This window comes from Hemiscyllium ocellatum, chromosome 20 (genome assembly GCF_020745735.1).
Source record: "Hemiscyllium ocellatum isolate sHemOce1 chromosome 20, sHemOce1.pat.X.cur, whole genome shotgun sequence".
Lineage (NCBI taxonomy): Eukaryota > Metazoa > Chordata > Chondrichthyes > Orectolobiformes > Hemiscylliidae > Hemiscyllium > Hemiscyllium ocellatum.
Genome location: NC_083420.1, coordinates 23827880 through 23842613, shown reverse-complemented (window position 1 = coordinate 23842613; position 14734 = coordinate 23827880). Strand labels below are relative to the sequence as shown.

The window sequence follows — 14734 nt, the reverse complement described above, 5'->3', positions numbered from 1 at the left end:
TGTGAGCCAGCCACAAAATTAGATGAACATTGAGGTCTCAGAGGATTGTAGGGTTCAAGTAGGAGATGCCAGGAACAGTGTGCAGGGGTGCTTTAAACACACTTACAATATCTTTAAATTTGAGGCCACTGTGTGTCAGTAATTGCTGGGTAATGGGTTCCAACTGAAAGCGTTTCTGTGATTATTACATAGAGTGGTTCTGGCCAAGAGTAGGAAACTGATTTCATATAAAAACAAAATGTTGCTGATGCTGGAGATCTGAAAGTAAAACAATGAATGTTGGAGAAACTCAGCAGATTTAGCAGCATCTGTGGAGAGAAACAGAGTTAATGTGTCAAATCTAGTATGATTTCTTCAGAGTAGTAGAGTGCTAAAGACAGGTCATACTGGACTCAAAACACTAACTGTTTTGTTCTCCACAGATGCTGCTAGACCTGCTTCCTGTGTTTGTGTAACATTGCAGTCCTGTGGATATTCTGCTCTGTGATTGTCTGTCTGTGTTGATGTTTTATCTTTAAATATCCTGATGTAGGAAGCAGATGTCTGTTTGGAACAATCTTGGAGAAGAGAGTCTGTATTTTGCTGGATACCTCAGGCTCCACCAGCCCTTACCTGCCAGCCCTGAAAAAGGAGCTCACTTCACTGATCTGGGAACAGCTCAGCAAGGACAGCCACAGGTAAGCTGGAGGGGAAAGGAAGCTATGGTGGGATCTATATGAACTGGTATCCCTATCGCTCAGCCCTATAGGATACATTGCACTGATTCCTTTATCACTTGTATTTGTTGCTGAAGGATAATGCACTGAGAGGCCTGGTTTCTACTGATGATTCACAAGCATAGGTACTTCAATTTGGTCCTTTTTAACTCCCCCAATATTTCTCTTACTTTGCAATTATTTTTGGCCATTTCTCTGCAGAATATATTTTGGGGTTGGGAGGAAAATTAAGTTATCCCTGTGAGTTAGGTCTTGAATGTGGTGATTTCTCACGTATTGACAAAGACCACATTGGAGAACAAATATTCAAGCCAACAATGACAGAAAGTGCTGTGGAGAAACTCAACAGGTCTGGTTGCATCTGTGCAGAGAAAAACAGAGTATTTCAAATTTAGTGACCCTTCCTCAGAGCCTATACTGACAGGTCACCGAACATGAAATACTACATCTATTTCTCTCGTTATACATGTTGCCAGACGGACTGAGTTTTTCTAGCTCTGTTAGTCTTTGTTTCACACTTTCAGCATCTGCATTTCTTTGTTTTAACTGAGTATTCAACCCAACTTTGATTCTTTTTCCTGTGACAAATGGAACACGTGGAGTCATAGAACCTTGCAGCACACAGGGTGACCATTTGGCCCACTATGCTAGTGTTGGCTCTTTCATAGATGCATCCAATTAATCTCACTCCTCTACTCTTTCTTCTGCGAATGTTCCACTTCGAAAATTTATCAAATTCCCTTTTGAAAGTTACTGTTGAATTTGCTTCCACTGCCCTTTAAGGCAGAATATCCCAAATCACAATAATTCCCTGCAAAAGATAGTTTCCTCATTATCTCTAGTTCATTTGCTATGTTTCAGAGATCTGCATTATTTGGTCATCAAACTTTATGCCACTGGAAACAATTTGTCCTTAATTATTCAATCAAAATCCCTCATTAGGAATACCACGATGAAACTGCTCCTTAATCGTCCCAGCCCGATGAGGACATCCCCAGCTTCTCCATGTTATGAACTCCCTCACCCTTGGTACCCTCGCTCCAGTAGGTCTCCTCTGCAGTCTTCAAGAATGCAGTGCTCAGAATTGAACACAAGCTGTTGTTTGATAAAGATTTCCATGACTTTCTTCCTATTGTACTTATCGCTTCTCTTTATAAGCCTGTGGAACCCGTTTTTTTTTTAACGCCCTTCCCAGCTTGTCCTCCCACACGTTGTATTACAGAACACCGGACAGCCCAACATTGGAATAAAAAGGTACAAAATTACTGGTAACATGTGGAGAGAGAGAAGCAGAGTTTGCAATTCACTGGCCTTGTCACTCTAATTCCATTGTGTTTTTGTCACAGCTTTAACCTGCTGTGTTTTGCTGAGCGGGTCGACACTTGGCAGGAATCCCTGGTGGAGGCTACAGACGAGACATGTCATGATGCCATTCAGTGGGCCTCAGGAACCATTGCCCATGGAAACACTTGCACCCTGGAGGCCTTACAGGTCAGCTTTCCTTTAACAAAGGTTTGGTTTAGCCCTTTCCATCACAAAACCCACATTTGTTGGGGCTGTTGATGCCAATTTTGAAGTGCAAAGATTATGTTTGAATGTTTGCTGAGTCTATTTAGTTTGCAGCAGTGTAGATGTAGAGGTTTGTCATATAATTAACTAGCTGATTAAGAGATGATTCTAGTTTAACAGATCGAGGATGACTGTGAGGCATGGGATTAAACCAGGTCAGACTAGGAATGGATTGGGAATTAGGAGGTTGCTCTGTTCCCAGAGCTGAGTGTGCCTGTGTGACCAGCTGGTGTGCTGGATTCTGACTGTCTGCCACTGGGGCTGAGATCGCTTCATATGGCAAGGAGCGAAAGGGGTTTTCCAGATGTTTTTTCTGTATCAAGTTTACATTTCCCATCTGTTTTTGCCTTAATGGTAACCTGTGGTGGTGAACAGGTGGGGGTGGTGGGTGGTTATTGGGGGAGGGGGATTCTGGTGAGGGCTGTATAAGAGCGTGTCACAGCATTTTCTAACCCTGCTCTGGCAGGTTTGATGGAACTGCTGGTTTTCCATATACCCCATTGTCTCGTCTGTTCTTATGTCTTTGTAACTGGGATGTTTGTGAGGTTTTACACTCGGGTTGGCAGCATTGCAAGGATAGTGATACCAATATGTAGGCAGTGTCTTTAAGGCCTTTCACAATCTGAGCTTTAGCTGGCACAGGAGCCAGCTGGTCACCTGGACTTGACTAGTCCCAATATGTTCTCCCTTACAACCTGAAAATGGAAATGTCAAAGGTGCATGATCCACACTGAAACCTTGTTGACATAATCCTTGGTTTTGTTGTTTAGATTTCTCTTTCCTTAACCGAATTGCAAAAACAACAGCTAGTTTTATTCACATTGCGCCATTGAAGTAGTTGAACACCCCAGGTTTCTTCACAGGACTTGTTAAACTAACGTTGCCATCAAAGCAGATAAAGCAATATTAGGACTTCTGACCAGAAGCTTTGTTCGATATCGGTTTTGAGGTGGGGAGAGAAGTGAGCAGGTTTGTTGAGGGGAACTGAGATCCTGGCAGCTGGAGTTACAATCACCAATGTTGGAGTGATGAAAACCCAGGAAGTGTCAGAGTTATAGAAACAAACAGAGATGCACTCAGAGGGCAGAGTGATAGAGAAGATTCAGAGCTATCAGAGCAAGGCCATGGTGGGATTTGAAAAATGGAATGAGAATTTTAAAACTGACCTGTTCACAGATCAGAAGCCAGTGTAACATGTCAGCAAGCACAAGGCAGAAGGGATTTTTATTTAGATTAGATTGCATTCCCTCCAGTGTGGAAACAGGTCCTTCGGCCCAACAGTCCACACCAACCCTCCGAAGAGTAACCCACCCAGACTCATTTACCCCTGACTAAAGCACCTAACACTACAGGCAATTTAGCATGATCAATCCACCTCACCTGCACATCTTTAAACTGTGGGAGGAAACCGGAGCAAACCCACGCAGACATGGGGAGAATGTGCAAACTCCATATAGACAGTCGCCCGAGGCTGGAATGGAACCTGGGTCCCTGGCACTGTGAGGCAGCAATGCTAGCCAATGGGCCACCGTGCCGCCCAGAGTTAGGATGGGGGCAGCAGAGAGTAGTAGGCCAGTCACGAGCGTGTTTGAACTGTTGAAACTGGCTGTAAAACTAGAGTTTGGATGAAGGTTTCATTCACCTTATGCCTAAATGCAGTCATCCCCTATGTCATTGCTTTGGAGGCTGATCTTTTAACAACCTCTTGGTAGGAAGTGCGCCTGCTTTCCTTGTGCTGATCCTGCCTGTCATTACTATAAGTATTTCTACAAAATATTTCTCAAAGTTCTTTATTATTCTGTAGCGGGCCTTTCAGTTTCTGGATGTGCAAGGGATATACCTGCTGACTGACGGAAAGCCAGACACCAGCTGTAGTCTCATCTTGAAAGAAACTCAACAAATGAACAAGGGCCGAGGTGTCAAAATACACACCATTTCCTTCAATTGTATGGACAGGTGAGTCTCTGAATTGACTGACCACCATGTGTTTCCCTGAGACGTGACCCTATGCTCTGCTGTGGAATGGTATTGCCTGAGCCTTGATGGAGGTTTATAAAATCATAAAGGGGCATGGATAAATAGACAAGGTCTTTTCTCTGGGGTGCGGGAGTCCAACACTAGAGGGCATAAGTTTAGGGTGAGAGGGGAAAAATTTAAAAAGGACCTAAGGGTCAACTTTTTCACACAGAGGTGTTGCACATAGGGAATGAGCTGCCAGGGGGAGCGGTGGAGGCTGGTACAATTACAACATTTAAAGGGCATCTGGATGGGTATCTGAATAGGAAGGGTTTAGAGGGATAAGGGCCAAGTGATGACAAATGGGACTAGATTGGGCTAGGATGACTGGTCGGCATGGACAAGTTGGACTAAACAGTCTATTTCTGTGCTGTACATCTCTCTGTGTTTGTAAAGACTCTCTAAGTGATATTTAAAATGTGGTGGTCTTATCATAGAGCATAGATAAAAGTTATTTGACTTCTTTAGTCCAACGTTGTGTAGGTTAGGTGGATTGGTCATGGGGAATTTACAGGGATAGGGTGGTGGGGATGGGTTTGGGTGAGATGTTCTTCGGAGGGTCAGTGTGAACTTGATGGACCAAATGGCCTGTTTCTACAGTGTAGGGATTCTATGATTCTACATGTTTTTTTCTAACTCTTTGAATGAGCTATTAAATTAGTTCCTCTTTCCCCATTGTCCTGTGAATGTTTTCTTTACAGGTATATATCCAACTTGCACATGATTATTATAGACAGTTAAGGAAAATTTACTGGGGTGTCAAGATAACTGTAAAAGCAAACTTCAATTTCAGATTTTGATCTGATTCAGATCTGTCTCCACCAGTTCTCCTAATCTTATCTTAGCCTTTACTGTAGTGAAAGACCTTTCCATCTTCCCAAACATAGAGAATAGAGTCATAGAGATTACAGTACAGAAACAGATCCTTCGGTCCAACTCGTCCATGCCAACCAGATATCCCAACCCAATAAGGTGCCCACTTGCAGCTGTGCTGTACCATACAGTGGTAGATTTATAAAAACACCTTGTCCTGGCTGTATACTGCTGAGTGTGGGGACTAACCTGAGCTTTTACCCATATATTTAGTACAGTTAGTAAACAGCCCATTCGCAATTTCTAGACTGTAGGCATTCCCCATAGTTGTGGTTGAGTCTCTGCTCTGATGATTGTGTTGCCTTAGCACATTTTGTGGTTACCTTTCTAGATTTTTTTGTTGAAACTCATGTTATTGGTTTAATTTCATTGGGTTTGACGGGTTTGTAAACTGGTGCGTTGGGTGGCAGCTCTCATCTGTCTGATTATTGTCCTCCCTCAGCTGTCATTACAGCATCTATCCATGCAAAGTCTTGAACTTCTTTGCTCTGTGGCTATCCCCATTTCAAACAAACATCCTTTTGAGTTGTTTGTAAATTCCCCCACTGTCCATCTCCCTCCTGTCTGGTTTTCCATCCTCCACTCAAATACCTGACTGATCCCCACTCTACCTATCGGACCCCACACCTCTCCAAATCCCACACTGGGTTACTGGAGAACTGCAGAAGCAAAAATGTGCACTTTAATTTGACAAATTGCCTCTATTAAATCTCTGCCGGTCAGGCAACATTCGAGGTGCAGGAGAATCGATGTTTCGGGCATAAGTCCTTCAACAGGAATGAGGTTTATACCCTCATTCTCCTGCTCCTCAGATGCTGCCTGACCGGCTGTGCTTTTCCAGCACCACACTCTTCAACTCTGATCTCCAGCATCTGCAGTCCTCACTTTCTCCTCTATTAAATCTCTGCAAGGTTTAGTTTTATATACAATTGAATGCGCTGCTCTTCCTAAACAAACTGAGAGATTAGATAACGGCTCCACCAATAAAGCAATATAAACAAAATTTTATTGTAAAATTGACATTAGAATGTTAAAAACATCTTGAGGTTATGCACACTGAATAAAATAATTGTTCTGAAAGTATTCAGGTGTCAAAAGGCTCTGGGTAAGCAAAATGGAATATCTTAGGATCTTGAAGGCGACAGATTTGTTACCTCAGGTCACCTCCTAGCCTTTGTAACAATATACATTTACTTGTGTAACTTGTCACTGATTGCTATCGTGCAATTAATTGCATTTTGTTAAGATAAGAGACTCTTCTTGTTAATTACCAAGTACTTTTTTTTCTGTACCTTGCAAAGTCAACCACATTTCTGTGGATCTGGAGTGTAATGGGGGCCAAACTGGGTAAGGTTTCCTTCCCCAAAATATCAAACGAGATTCTTTTTCCAACAATCAGTGATAGTTTTCATGGTATCTATTACTTTATAATTTCAGATTTGTTATGCGAATTTAAATTGCACCAGCTGATGTGGAACCCATGTTCCCAGAGCATTAGTCAGAATTGCTAGTCCAGTGATATCACCACCATGCTTTCATGTTCCCTTTAACAGGAAGCAAGATAAATCCATTCTTATTGGTTGAACATTTACTGCAGATCAGTGAAAAACTGTTGAGGAAAACTGCCTTCCAATCGCTTCCTGCTACTCCTGAGTCCGTATTAAGTTTGAGAAGAGTTTTCTGTCTTTGACAATTATTTTCTGGTTCCCTTGTTGACAGCACAGCGAATGAGTTCCTCAAGAAGTTAGCAGCACAGACTGGAGGCCGTTTCCACCGTTGCCATGGAGCTGTTGATGGACAGCTGGCAGCGCACAAAATGCTTGCGGGAGGGTTTTCAGATGAAGACGTATGTCACTGACATTTCTTTTAATTTATTTGCTGTAATCTAATTTCCACATTTATCAATGATTATTCATGCACACTGAGTGCTGACTGCAGTAATGTCAGCAAAGGAGCTGAGGCAATGCTGCACTTTTAACAGAGTCTAGCCATGCGGCAAACAATGTCTTTGCAATCTACACCAATCAGAATTAAGAAATGAATTGAATTGAATTGAATTTATTGTCATGTGTACCAAGGCACAGTGAAAAGCTTTGTTTTGCAAGCAGATCACATAGTTAAGTAGCGTAGTTAAGTAAATAATAGGTAAACAGCAGCAAAAACAAAAACACGGGTACGTGCAAATGTTAAGAGTTTATGAGTCCGTTCAGTATTTTAACAACAGTAGGGTAGAAACTGTTACGAACCCAGCTGGTGCATGTGTTTAGGCTTCTGTACCTTCTCCCTGATGGTAGAGGTTGTAGAAAAACATTGCCAAGGTGGGATGGATCTTTAAGAATGCTAGCGGCCTTTCCTTTTATAGATGGGAGGTTGGCCTTTGTGATTGTCCGGACTGAGTTCACCACTCTCTATCACCATCTCCGATCTTGAATGGTACCGTTGCCATACCAGGAAGTGATACATCCAGACAGAATGCTCTCAATGGCGCACCTATAAAAGTTGGCAAGGGTATTCGCCGTCATGCCAAATTTCCTCAGCTGCCTGAGGAAGAAGAAATGTTGCTGGGCCTTTGTAACCAGTGTGTCCACCTGAACAGTCCAAGAAAGCTTGTTGTAGATGAGCACTTCCAGGAGCTAGGCACTCTCCACTCATTCCACTTCCTTCCAGTTAAGGGTTATTTCTCCAGTGTAACACCGTGAGGGGTGAGTCGTCATTGTTGTCCGTAAAATCAATCCCCAGCATTGTAACCTCCAGGCATCATTGGATCATTTCCCTGTCAATCATCTCCATTCTGCCCGGGACTTGTGCCAATACATGCATCCTTCTTTACAATATTTACTGTAGCAATACTTAGAAATGGATGCACCCTTGCAGCGTGTCACAATGTACTTGGTGTGATGTTCAGAAAACTTCCAGAATACTCAACGGCCTGGATAGAGTGGACGTTGGGAAGATGTTTCCATTGGCAGAAGAGACGAGGACCCGAGAGCACAGCCTCAGAGTAAAGGGAAGACCTTCAGAATGGAGATAAGAGGAAATATTTTTAGCCAGAGAGTGGTGAATCTGTGGAATTCATTGCCACACAGGGCTGTGGAGGCCAGGTCATTGAGTATATTTAAGATAGAAATAGATAAGTTCTTGATTCCCAAAGAAATCAAAGGTTACGGGGAGAAAGTGGGAAAATGGGGTTGAAAAACCTATCAGCCATGATAGAATAGCGGAACAGACTCGATGGGCGGAATGGCCTAACGTCTGCTCCTTTGGTCTTACCATTTGGAAAGTAACCTGTTGTCAGATTCAAGGTGAGTATCAGCACCAGAGATCTCAAGTGAATTTCTTGTTTTAAAAACTACATTTTCTGGTTGCAGAATCCTAATCTGCCTGCATTTGAGGGTGATGATTTAAAGAGGCTTTCCAGAGAAATAAATAAAGCGAGACGATTTCTAACGCAGGCTAAATCCTTCAGGTTGGTGACCCTGATTCTGACACCAATTATCTTCCATGCAGTTTGTGATTAACTCATTTTCAACAGACACTTACTTTTGGAAAAGCAAAAGAAACCAGATCAGACTGGAACTTAAAGCCCAGCATGAGCAGGTGACAGGAAAACAGAATGAATTGAAATCAGTATCTTCTAAGTTCCTTCACTGAACAACGTAGTTTCTCTATGTAAACTATCAAATCTCTTTGTCATATTAAGTACTTTGATCAGTGCATTTTACAGGCAATCCCTTTTAAAATGTGAATTTTTAAAAAAAAATTATTTCAAAATATACATTATTCATAGAAATAAATCTTTGGTATCTGTACAAATTATCATGTCGTTCATAGATATAAACATTGCATGTCTTAACATTACAAAGAACAGACTGAATTAATCGAATTTACAGTTTTCCTATTTACAATTCCCTTTATTAACCATCCAGTCTCTTATTATTTAGCTGTGGCTTCAGCGGAACCCACCTACTGAGTGGGTGCCCTGTTATATGATAACCCAAAGGAACCTCCTTGAACCCCCAGTTTATGGGGTTACCATTGTCCATTTGACTGTCCTGTCTCTGGGGTAGCTGTCTGCATCCCCATGGTGAGCACGAACTGCTGGACCTTTGCTGGGCTGAGGTAGCTATCTAGCTCCTCACTGGGGTCATTTACCCGCTCTGGTGTCTTTGAGCCAAGGCAAGGGTCCACACCGTCCAGTTCTGTGTCTGACAATGGGACTGTCAGAGGATCACAGCTTTCAGTTACTTGTAGTTGTGGGGCAGTGGGTACCCTCCTGGTGGAATAAAGATAAGAACAATGCAAATATGGGTAGGCCTGATTAACATAGTGGTAATGCTATTGATGGACATGCTCTGTGTAACACGTCATAGTGAGCTGTAGTTGGTGTAATTCTCTTCTCATTTTCAACAGACACTTACTTTTGGAAAAGCAAAAGAAACCAGATCAGACTGGAACTTAAAGCCCAGCATGAGCAGGTGACAGGAAAGCAGAATGAATTGAAATCAGTATCTTCTAAGTTCCTTCACTAAACAAAGTAGTTTCTCTATGTAACCTATCAAATCTCTTTGTCATATTAAGTACTTTGATTAGATCACCCCTCAACTGTCTAAATACAAACCAGTAATGTAACCTCTCCCATCATTTAAGCCCTGGATAGCTGGTACCATTTTGGTGTTTCTGCTGTGTATCCCCTCCAAAACCATCATTTCTTTCATTCTCACTCAATTGCAGGTACATCCTCTGTCTGATACTAAGAAAGCACAGCACTGTCGATGATATGGGTATTTAGATAAGCCCTTAAACTGAAGCCCTGTCTGTTTGTTAACATCAAAGGATTCCCGAGTATAATTCAAAGAAATCCGGGAGAAATTTCCCAGTGCTCTAGCCAGCTTTCTTCCTTCAACCAACACTAGCTAATCAGATCGCTGATAACCTAATGTAGGTTTTCACAGTGTGAAAAGCCGTGGCTCTGTAATAACAATCACTGTGCATCAGTATCTCTCAAATATGATTCTTTTTTAAATGAACCTCACATCCACTGTGACATGGAAGTAGCTTCATAAGGCCATGCCAGGAAACAAGTATATCTGTAAGATTCACTCAGTAAGCTTCCAGCTCCACTTTCTGTGATTCCATGTTGTCTTTGAAAATGTTTTATTTCGTAGTGACTATAATTTTGATGAATTATGTGAATAGTTTATTCTTGAGTTTTATAGATACCTTGTGTTCATTGATACCTCAATAAATGATTTGTAACTTTTGTAAATTGTATGAAAGATTAAAATGCACAATATGAATTCAGAGTGAATAAAAGATTTGTGCCTCTGTTTTGTTCAATAACCACATTCCAAATTCTTTGGTGTACCTCACATTCACTTGAATATCAGAGCAGGAGGTGAAGAGGGGTGGTGAAGCAGTTGGCAACAAGCAAAATGTATGACCAGAAAGGAGGAAATTTTAGTGCAGGATGAAGCTGATAGGGTGGAAGGGTCCACAGGGAGCGAGTTAGAGGGTCCACAGGGAAAGAGTCAGCAGGCAGTGCTGGCAGTATTGAAAGAAGAGAGAGGTAGAGAGCGGTGTGGTGGCTCAATGGTTAGCGCTGCTGCCTCACAGCACCAGGGCCCTGGGTTCAACTCAGTCCATGTGGAGTTTGCACATTCTCACTGCGTCTACGTGTATTTACTCCAGGTGCTCTGGTTTGGCAGAGATGTGCAGGTTAGGTGGATTTGCATGCTAATTTACCCATAATGACCAGAGATGTGCAGGTTTGGTGGATGAGCATGCTAATTTACCTATAGTGACCAGCGATATGCAGGTTAGGTAGATTTGCATGCTAATTTACCCGTAGTGACCAGAGATATGCAGGTTAGGTGGATTAGCATGCTAATTTACTCATAGTGACCAGAGATATGCAGGTTAGGTGGATTAGCATGCTAATTTACTCGTAGTGACCAGAGATGTGCAGGCTGAAACAGCAATGGGGACTGCAGGGTTATATTGTAGGGGAGTGGGTCTAGGTGGAATGCTCTTCACAAGGTTGGTGTGGACTGAATGGCCTGCTTCCACACTGTAGGGAGTGAGAGCAGATTGCTAAGGGGGAGGGTGAGTTGGCATAGACAATTGGACTCTTTGCTTCTCGAATTTTTCAGCTCTGGTTTGATGTGTTCTTGGAAGTTTTATCAAATAACATTCAACTGTCCTACCCTATTCCTCTACATTTGACAGGTGGAAAGTGAATAAATCACATTTCTTGGAGAAAATAACAAATAAAATAAAAGTATGAGAATGTTAATATAACAGTCGATGGACACTGGCAATTTTATACTAGACACAGGAGCAGCAGTCTCTGTACAGCCAGAGGAAATAGAATGGCTAAATCTAGTACCATTACATTCTTCATCAAATCAAACACAAGGTCAAAGAGGGGTGATCAAACTGAATAATCAAAAGAACAGCTTACTGCCAAGCTAAAAGAGAAGTAGAATTTTCTGAAAGACTACACATTATCCAAAACCAAGAATGCACATTGTTACATAGACAAGCATGTTATGAATCTGACATTTATGCATGAAACTGATTTTTAAAAAAATTCAGAATTGAATCAGAGGATTGGATACGCTAAATACTCCAGGAGTGAAAGACAAGCCAGTTGAAAATTTTGATGCATCATTTAAACTTGTGGCAGAATGTGGACAACAAGCAGAATCCCCTCAGTTACCAGTTTAGAGATTAGTCATAGAGTCATAGAGATGTACAGCATGGAAACAGACTCTTCAGTCCAACTCATCCAGGCCAACCAATATCCCAACCCAATCTAGTCCCATCTGCCAGCACCTGGCCCATATCCCTCCAAACCCTTCCTATTCATATACACATCCAGATGCCTTTTAAATGTTGCAACTGTACCAGCCTCCACCACTTCCTCTGGCAGCTCATTCCATACACACGTACCACTCTCTATGTGAAAAGTTGCCCCTTAGGTCTCTTTTTTGTCTTTCCCCTCTCACTCTATACCTAAGCCCTCTAGTTCTGGACTCCCCCAGCCCAGAGAAAAGACTTTGTCTATTTATCCTATCCATGCCCTTCATGATTTTATAACCCTCAATAAGGTTCAGCCTCTGACGCTCCAGGGAAAACAGCCCCAGTCTGTTCAGCCTCTCCCTATAGATCAAATCCTCCAACCCTGGCAACATCCTTGTAAATCTTTTCTGAACTCTTTCAAGTTTCACAACATCTTTCCAATAGGAAGGAGACCAGAATTGCACACAATATTCCAAAAATGGCCAAACCAATGTCCTGTACAGCAGTAACATGACCTCCCAACTCCTGTACTCAAAACTCTGAACAATAAAGGAAAGCATATCAAATGCCTTCTTCACTATCCTACCTACCTGCAACTCCACTTTCAAGGAGCTATGAACCTGCACTCCAAGGTCTCTTTATTCAGCATCACTGCTGAGGACCTTACCATTAAGTGTATAAGTCCTGCTAAGATTTACTTTCCCAAAATGCAGCACCTCACATTTATCTGAATTAAACTCTATCTGCCATTCCTCAGCCCATTGGCCCATCTGATCAAGATCCCATTGTAATCTGAGATAACCTTCTTCACTGTCCACTACACCTCCAATTTTGGTGTCATCAGCAAACTTACTAACTATACTTCTTATGCTCACATCCAAATCATTAATATAAATGATGAAAAGTAGTGGACCTAGCACCGATCCTTGTGGCACTCCACTGGTCACAGGCCTCCAGTCTGAAAAACAACTCCCCACCACCACCCTCTGTCTTCTACCTTGCAGCCAGTTCTCTATCCAACTGGTGACTTCTCCCTGTATTCTATGATATCTAAGCTTGCTCACCAGTCTCCTATGGGGAATCTTGTCAAACACCGTACTGAAGTCCGTATAGATCATGTCCACCACTCTGCCTTCATCAATCTTCTTCGTTACTTCCTCAAAAAACTCAATCAAGTTTGTGAGACATGATTTCCAATGCATAAAGCCATGTTGACTATCTCTAATCAGTCCTTGCCTTTCCAAATACATGTCCCTCAGCATTCCCTCCAACAACTTGCCCACCACCGATGTCAGGCTCATCGGTCTATAGTTCCCTGATTTGTCCTTACCACCCTTCTTAAACAGTGGCACCATGTTAGCCAATCTCCAGTCTTCTGGCACCTCCCTGTGACTATTGAAGATACAAATATCTCAGGAAGAAGCCCAGCAATCACTTCCCTACCTTCGCACAGAGTTCTAGGGTACATCTGGGGTGTTATCCACTTTTATGCATTTCAAGGTGTCCAGCACTTCCTCCTCTGTAATATGGACACTTTTTCAAGATGTCCCCATCTATTTCCCTACATTCTATATCTTCCATGTCCTTTTCCACAGTAAACACTGATGCAAAATGCTCATTTAGTATATGTTCCCTCAAAGGCCACCTTGCTGATCTTTGTGGGGTCTTGTTCTCTCCCTAGTTACCCTTTTGTCCTTAATGTATTTGTAAAAACCCTTTAGATTCTCTTTAACTCTATTTGCCAAAGCTATCTCATGTCCCTGTTTTGCCCTCCTGATTTCCCTCTTAAGTATACTCCTACTTCCTTTATACTCTTCTAAGGATTCACTTGATCTATCCTATCTATGCCTGACATATACTTCCTTCTTTTTCTTCACCAAACCCTCAATTTCTTTAGTCATCCAGCATTCCCTTTCCCTACCAATCTTTCCTTTTACCCAAACAGGAATATACTTTCTCTGAACTCTCGTTAAATCATTTCTGAAGGCTTCCCATTTTCCAGCCGTCCCTTTACCTGCGAACATCTGTCCCAAATCATGTTTTGAAAATTCTTGCCTGATTCCGTCAAAATTGGCCTTCCTCCAATTTAGAACTTTAACTTTTAGATCTGGTCTATCCTTTTCCATCATTATTTTAAAACTAATGGAATTATGGAGTCTAGCCCCAAAGTGCTCCCCCACTGACACCTCAGTCACCTGCCCTGCCTTAATTTCCCAAGAGTAGGTCAGGTTTTGCACCTTCTCTAGTAGGTACATCCACATACTGAATCAGAAAATTGTCTTGTATACACTTAACAAATTCCTCTCCATCCTAAAGCCTTAACACTATGGCAGTCCCAGTCTATGTTTGGAAAGTTAAAATTGCCTACCATAATCACCCTATTATTCTTACAGATAACTGAGATCTCCTTGCAAGTTTCCCTCTGACTATTAGGGGGTTTATAATACAATCCCAATAAGGCGATCATCCCTTTTTTATTTCTCAGTTCCACACAAAGAACTTCCCTGGATGTATTTCTGGGAATATCCTCCCTCAGTACAGCTGTAATACTATTCCTTAGCAAATATGCCAATCCCCCTCCTTTCTTGCCCCCTTTCTGTCCTTCATGTAGCATTTGTATCCTGAAACATTGAGCTGCCACACCTGCCCATCCCTAAGTCATGTTTCCGTAATTGCTATGATATCCCAGTCCCATGTTCCTAACCATTCCCATGAGTTCATCTGCCTTCCCTGTTAGGTCTCTTGCATTGAAATAAATG

The 14734-nt window shown here is 42.1% G+C and overlaps 1 protein-coding gene across 5 annotated transcripts in view; it reads left to right on the top strand.

The window, feature by feature from the left end:
- vwa3a (von Willebrand factor A domain containing 3A) overlaps positions 1-8841 on the top strand; it is a 43248-nt gene extending 34407 nt beyond the window's left edge. For 4 of the 5 annotated variants that reach the window (XM_060840603.1, XM_060840604.1, XM_060840607.1 and 1 more), the window contains 6 exons: positions 533-677; positions 2063-2207; positions 4090-4241; positions 6894-7020; positions 8543-8640; positions 8707-8841. In XM_060840603.1, the coding sequence (XP_060696586.1) occupies positions 533-677; positions 2063-2207; positions 4090-4241; positions 6894-7020; positions 8543-8640; positions 8707-8755 (716 nt within the window). In that variant the 3' untranslated portion in view covers positions 8756-8841. Of the gene's footprint in view, positions 1-532; positions 678-2062; positions 2208-4089; positions 4242-6893; positions 7021-8542; positions 8641-8706 lie in introns of those variants that run through there. The other variant, XM_060840606.1, reaches the window with a different exon arrangement.
- Positions 8842-14734: the final 5893 nt, after the last annotated feature.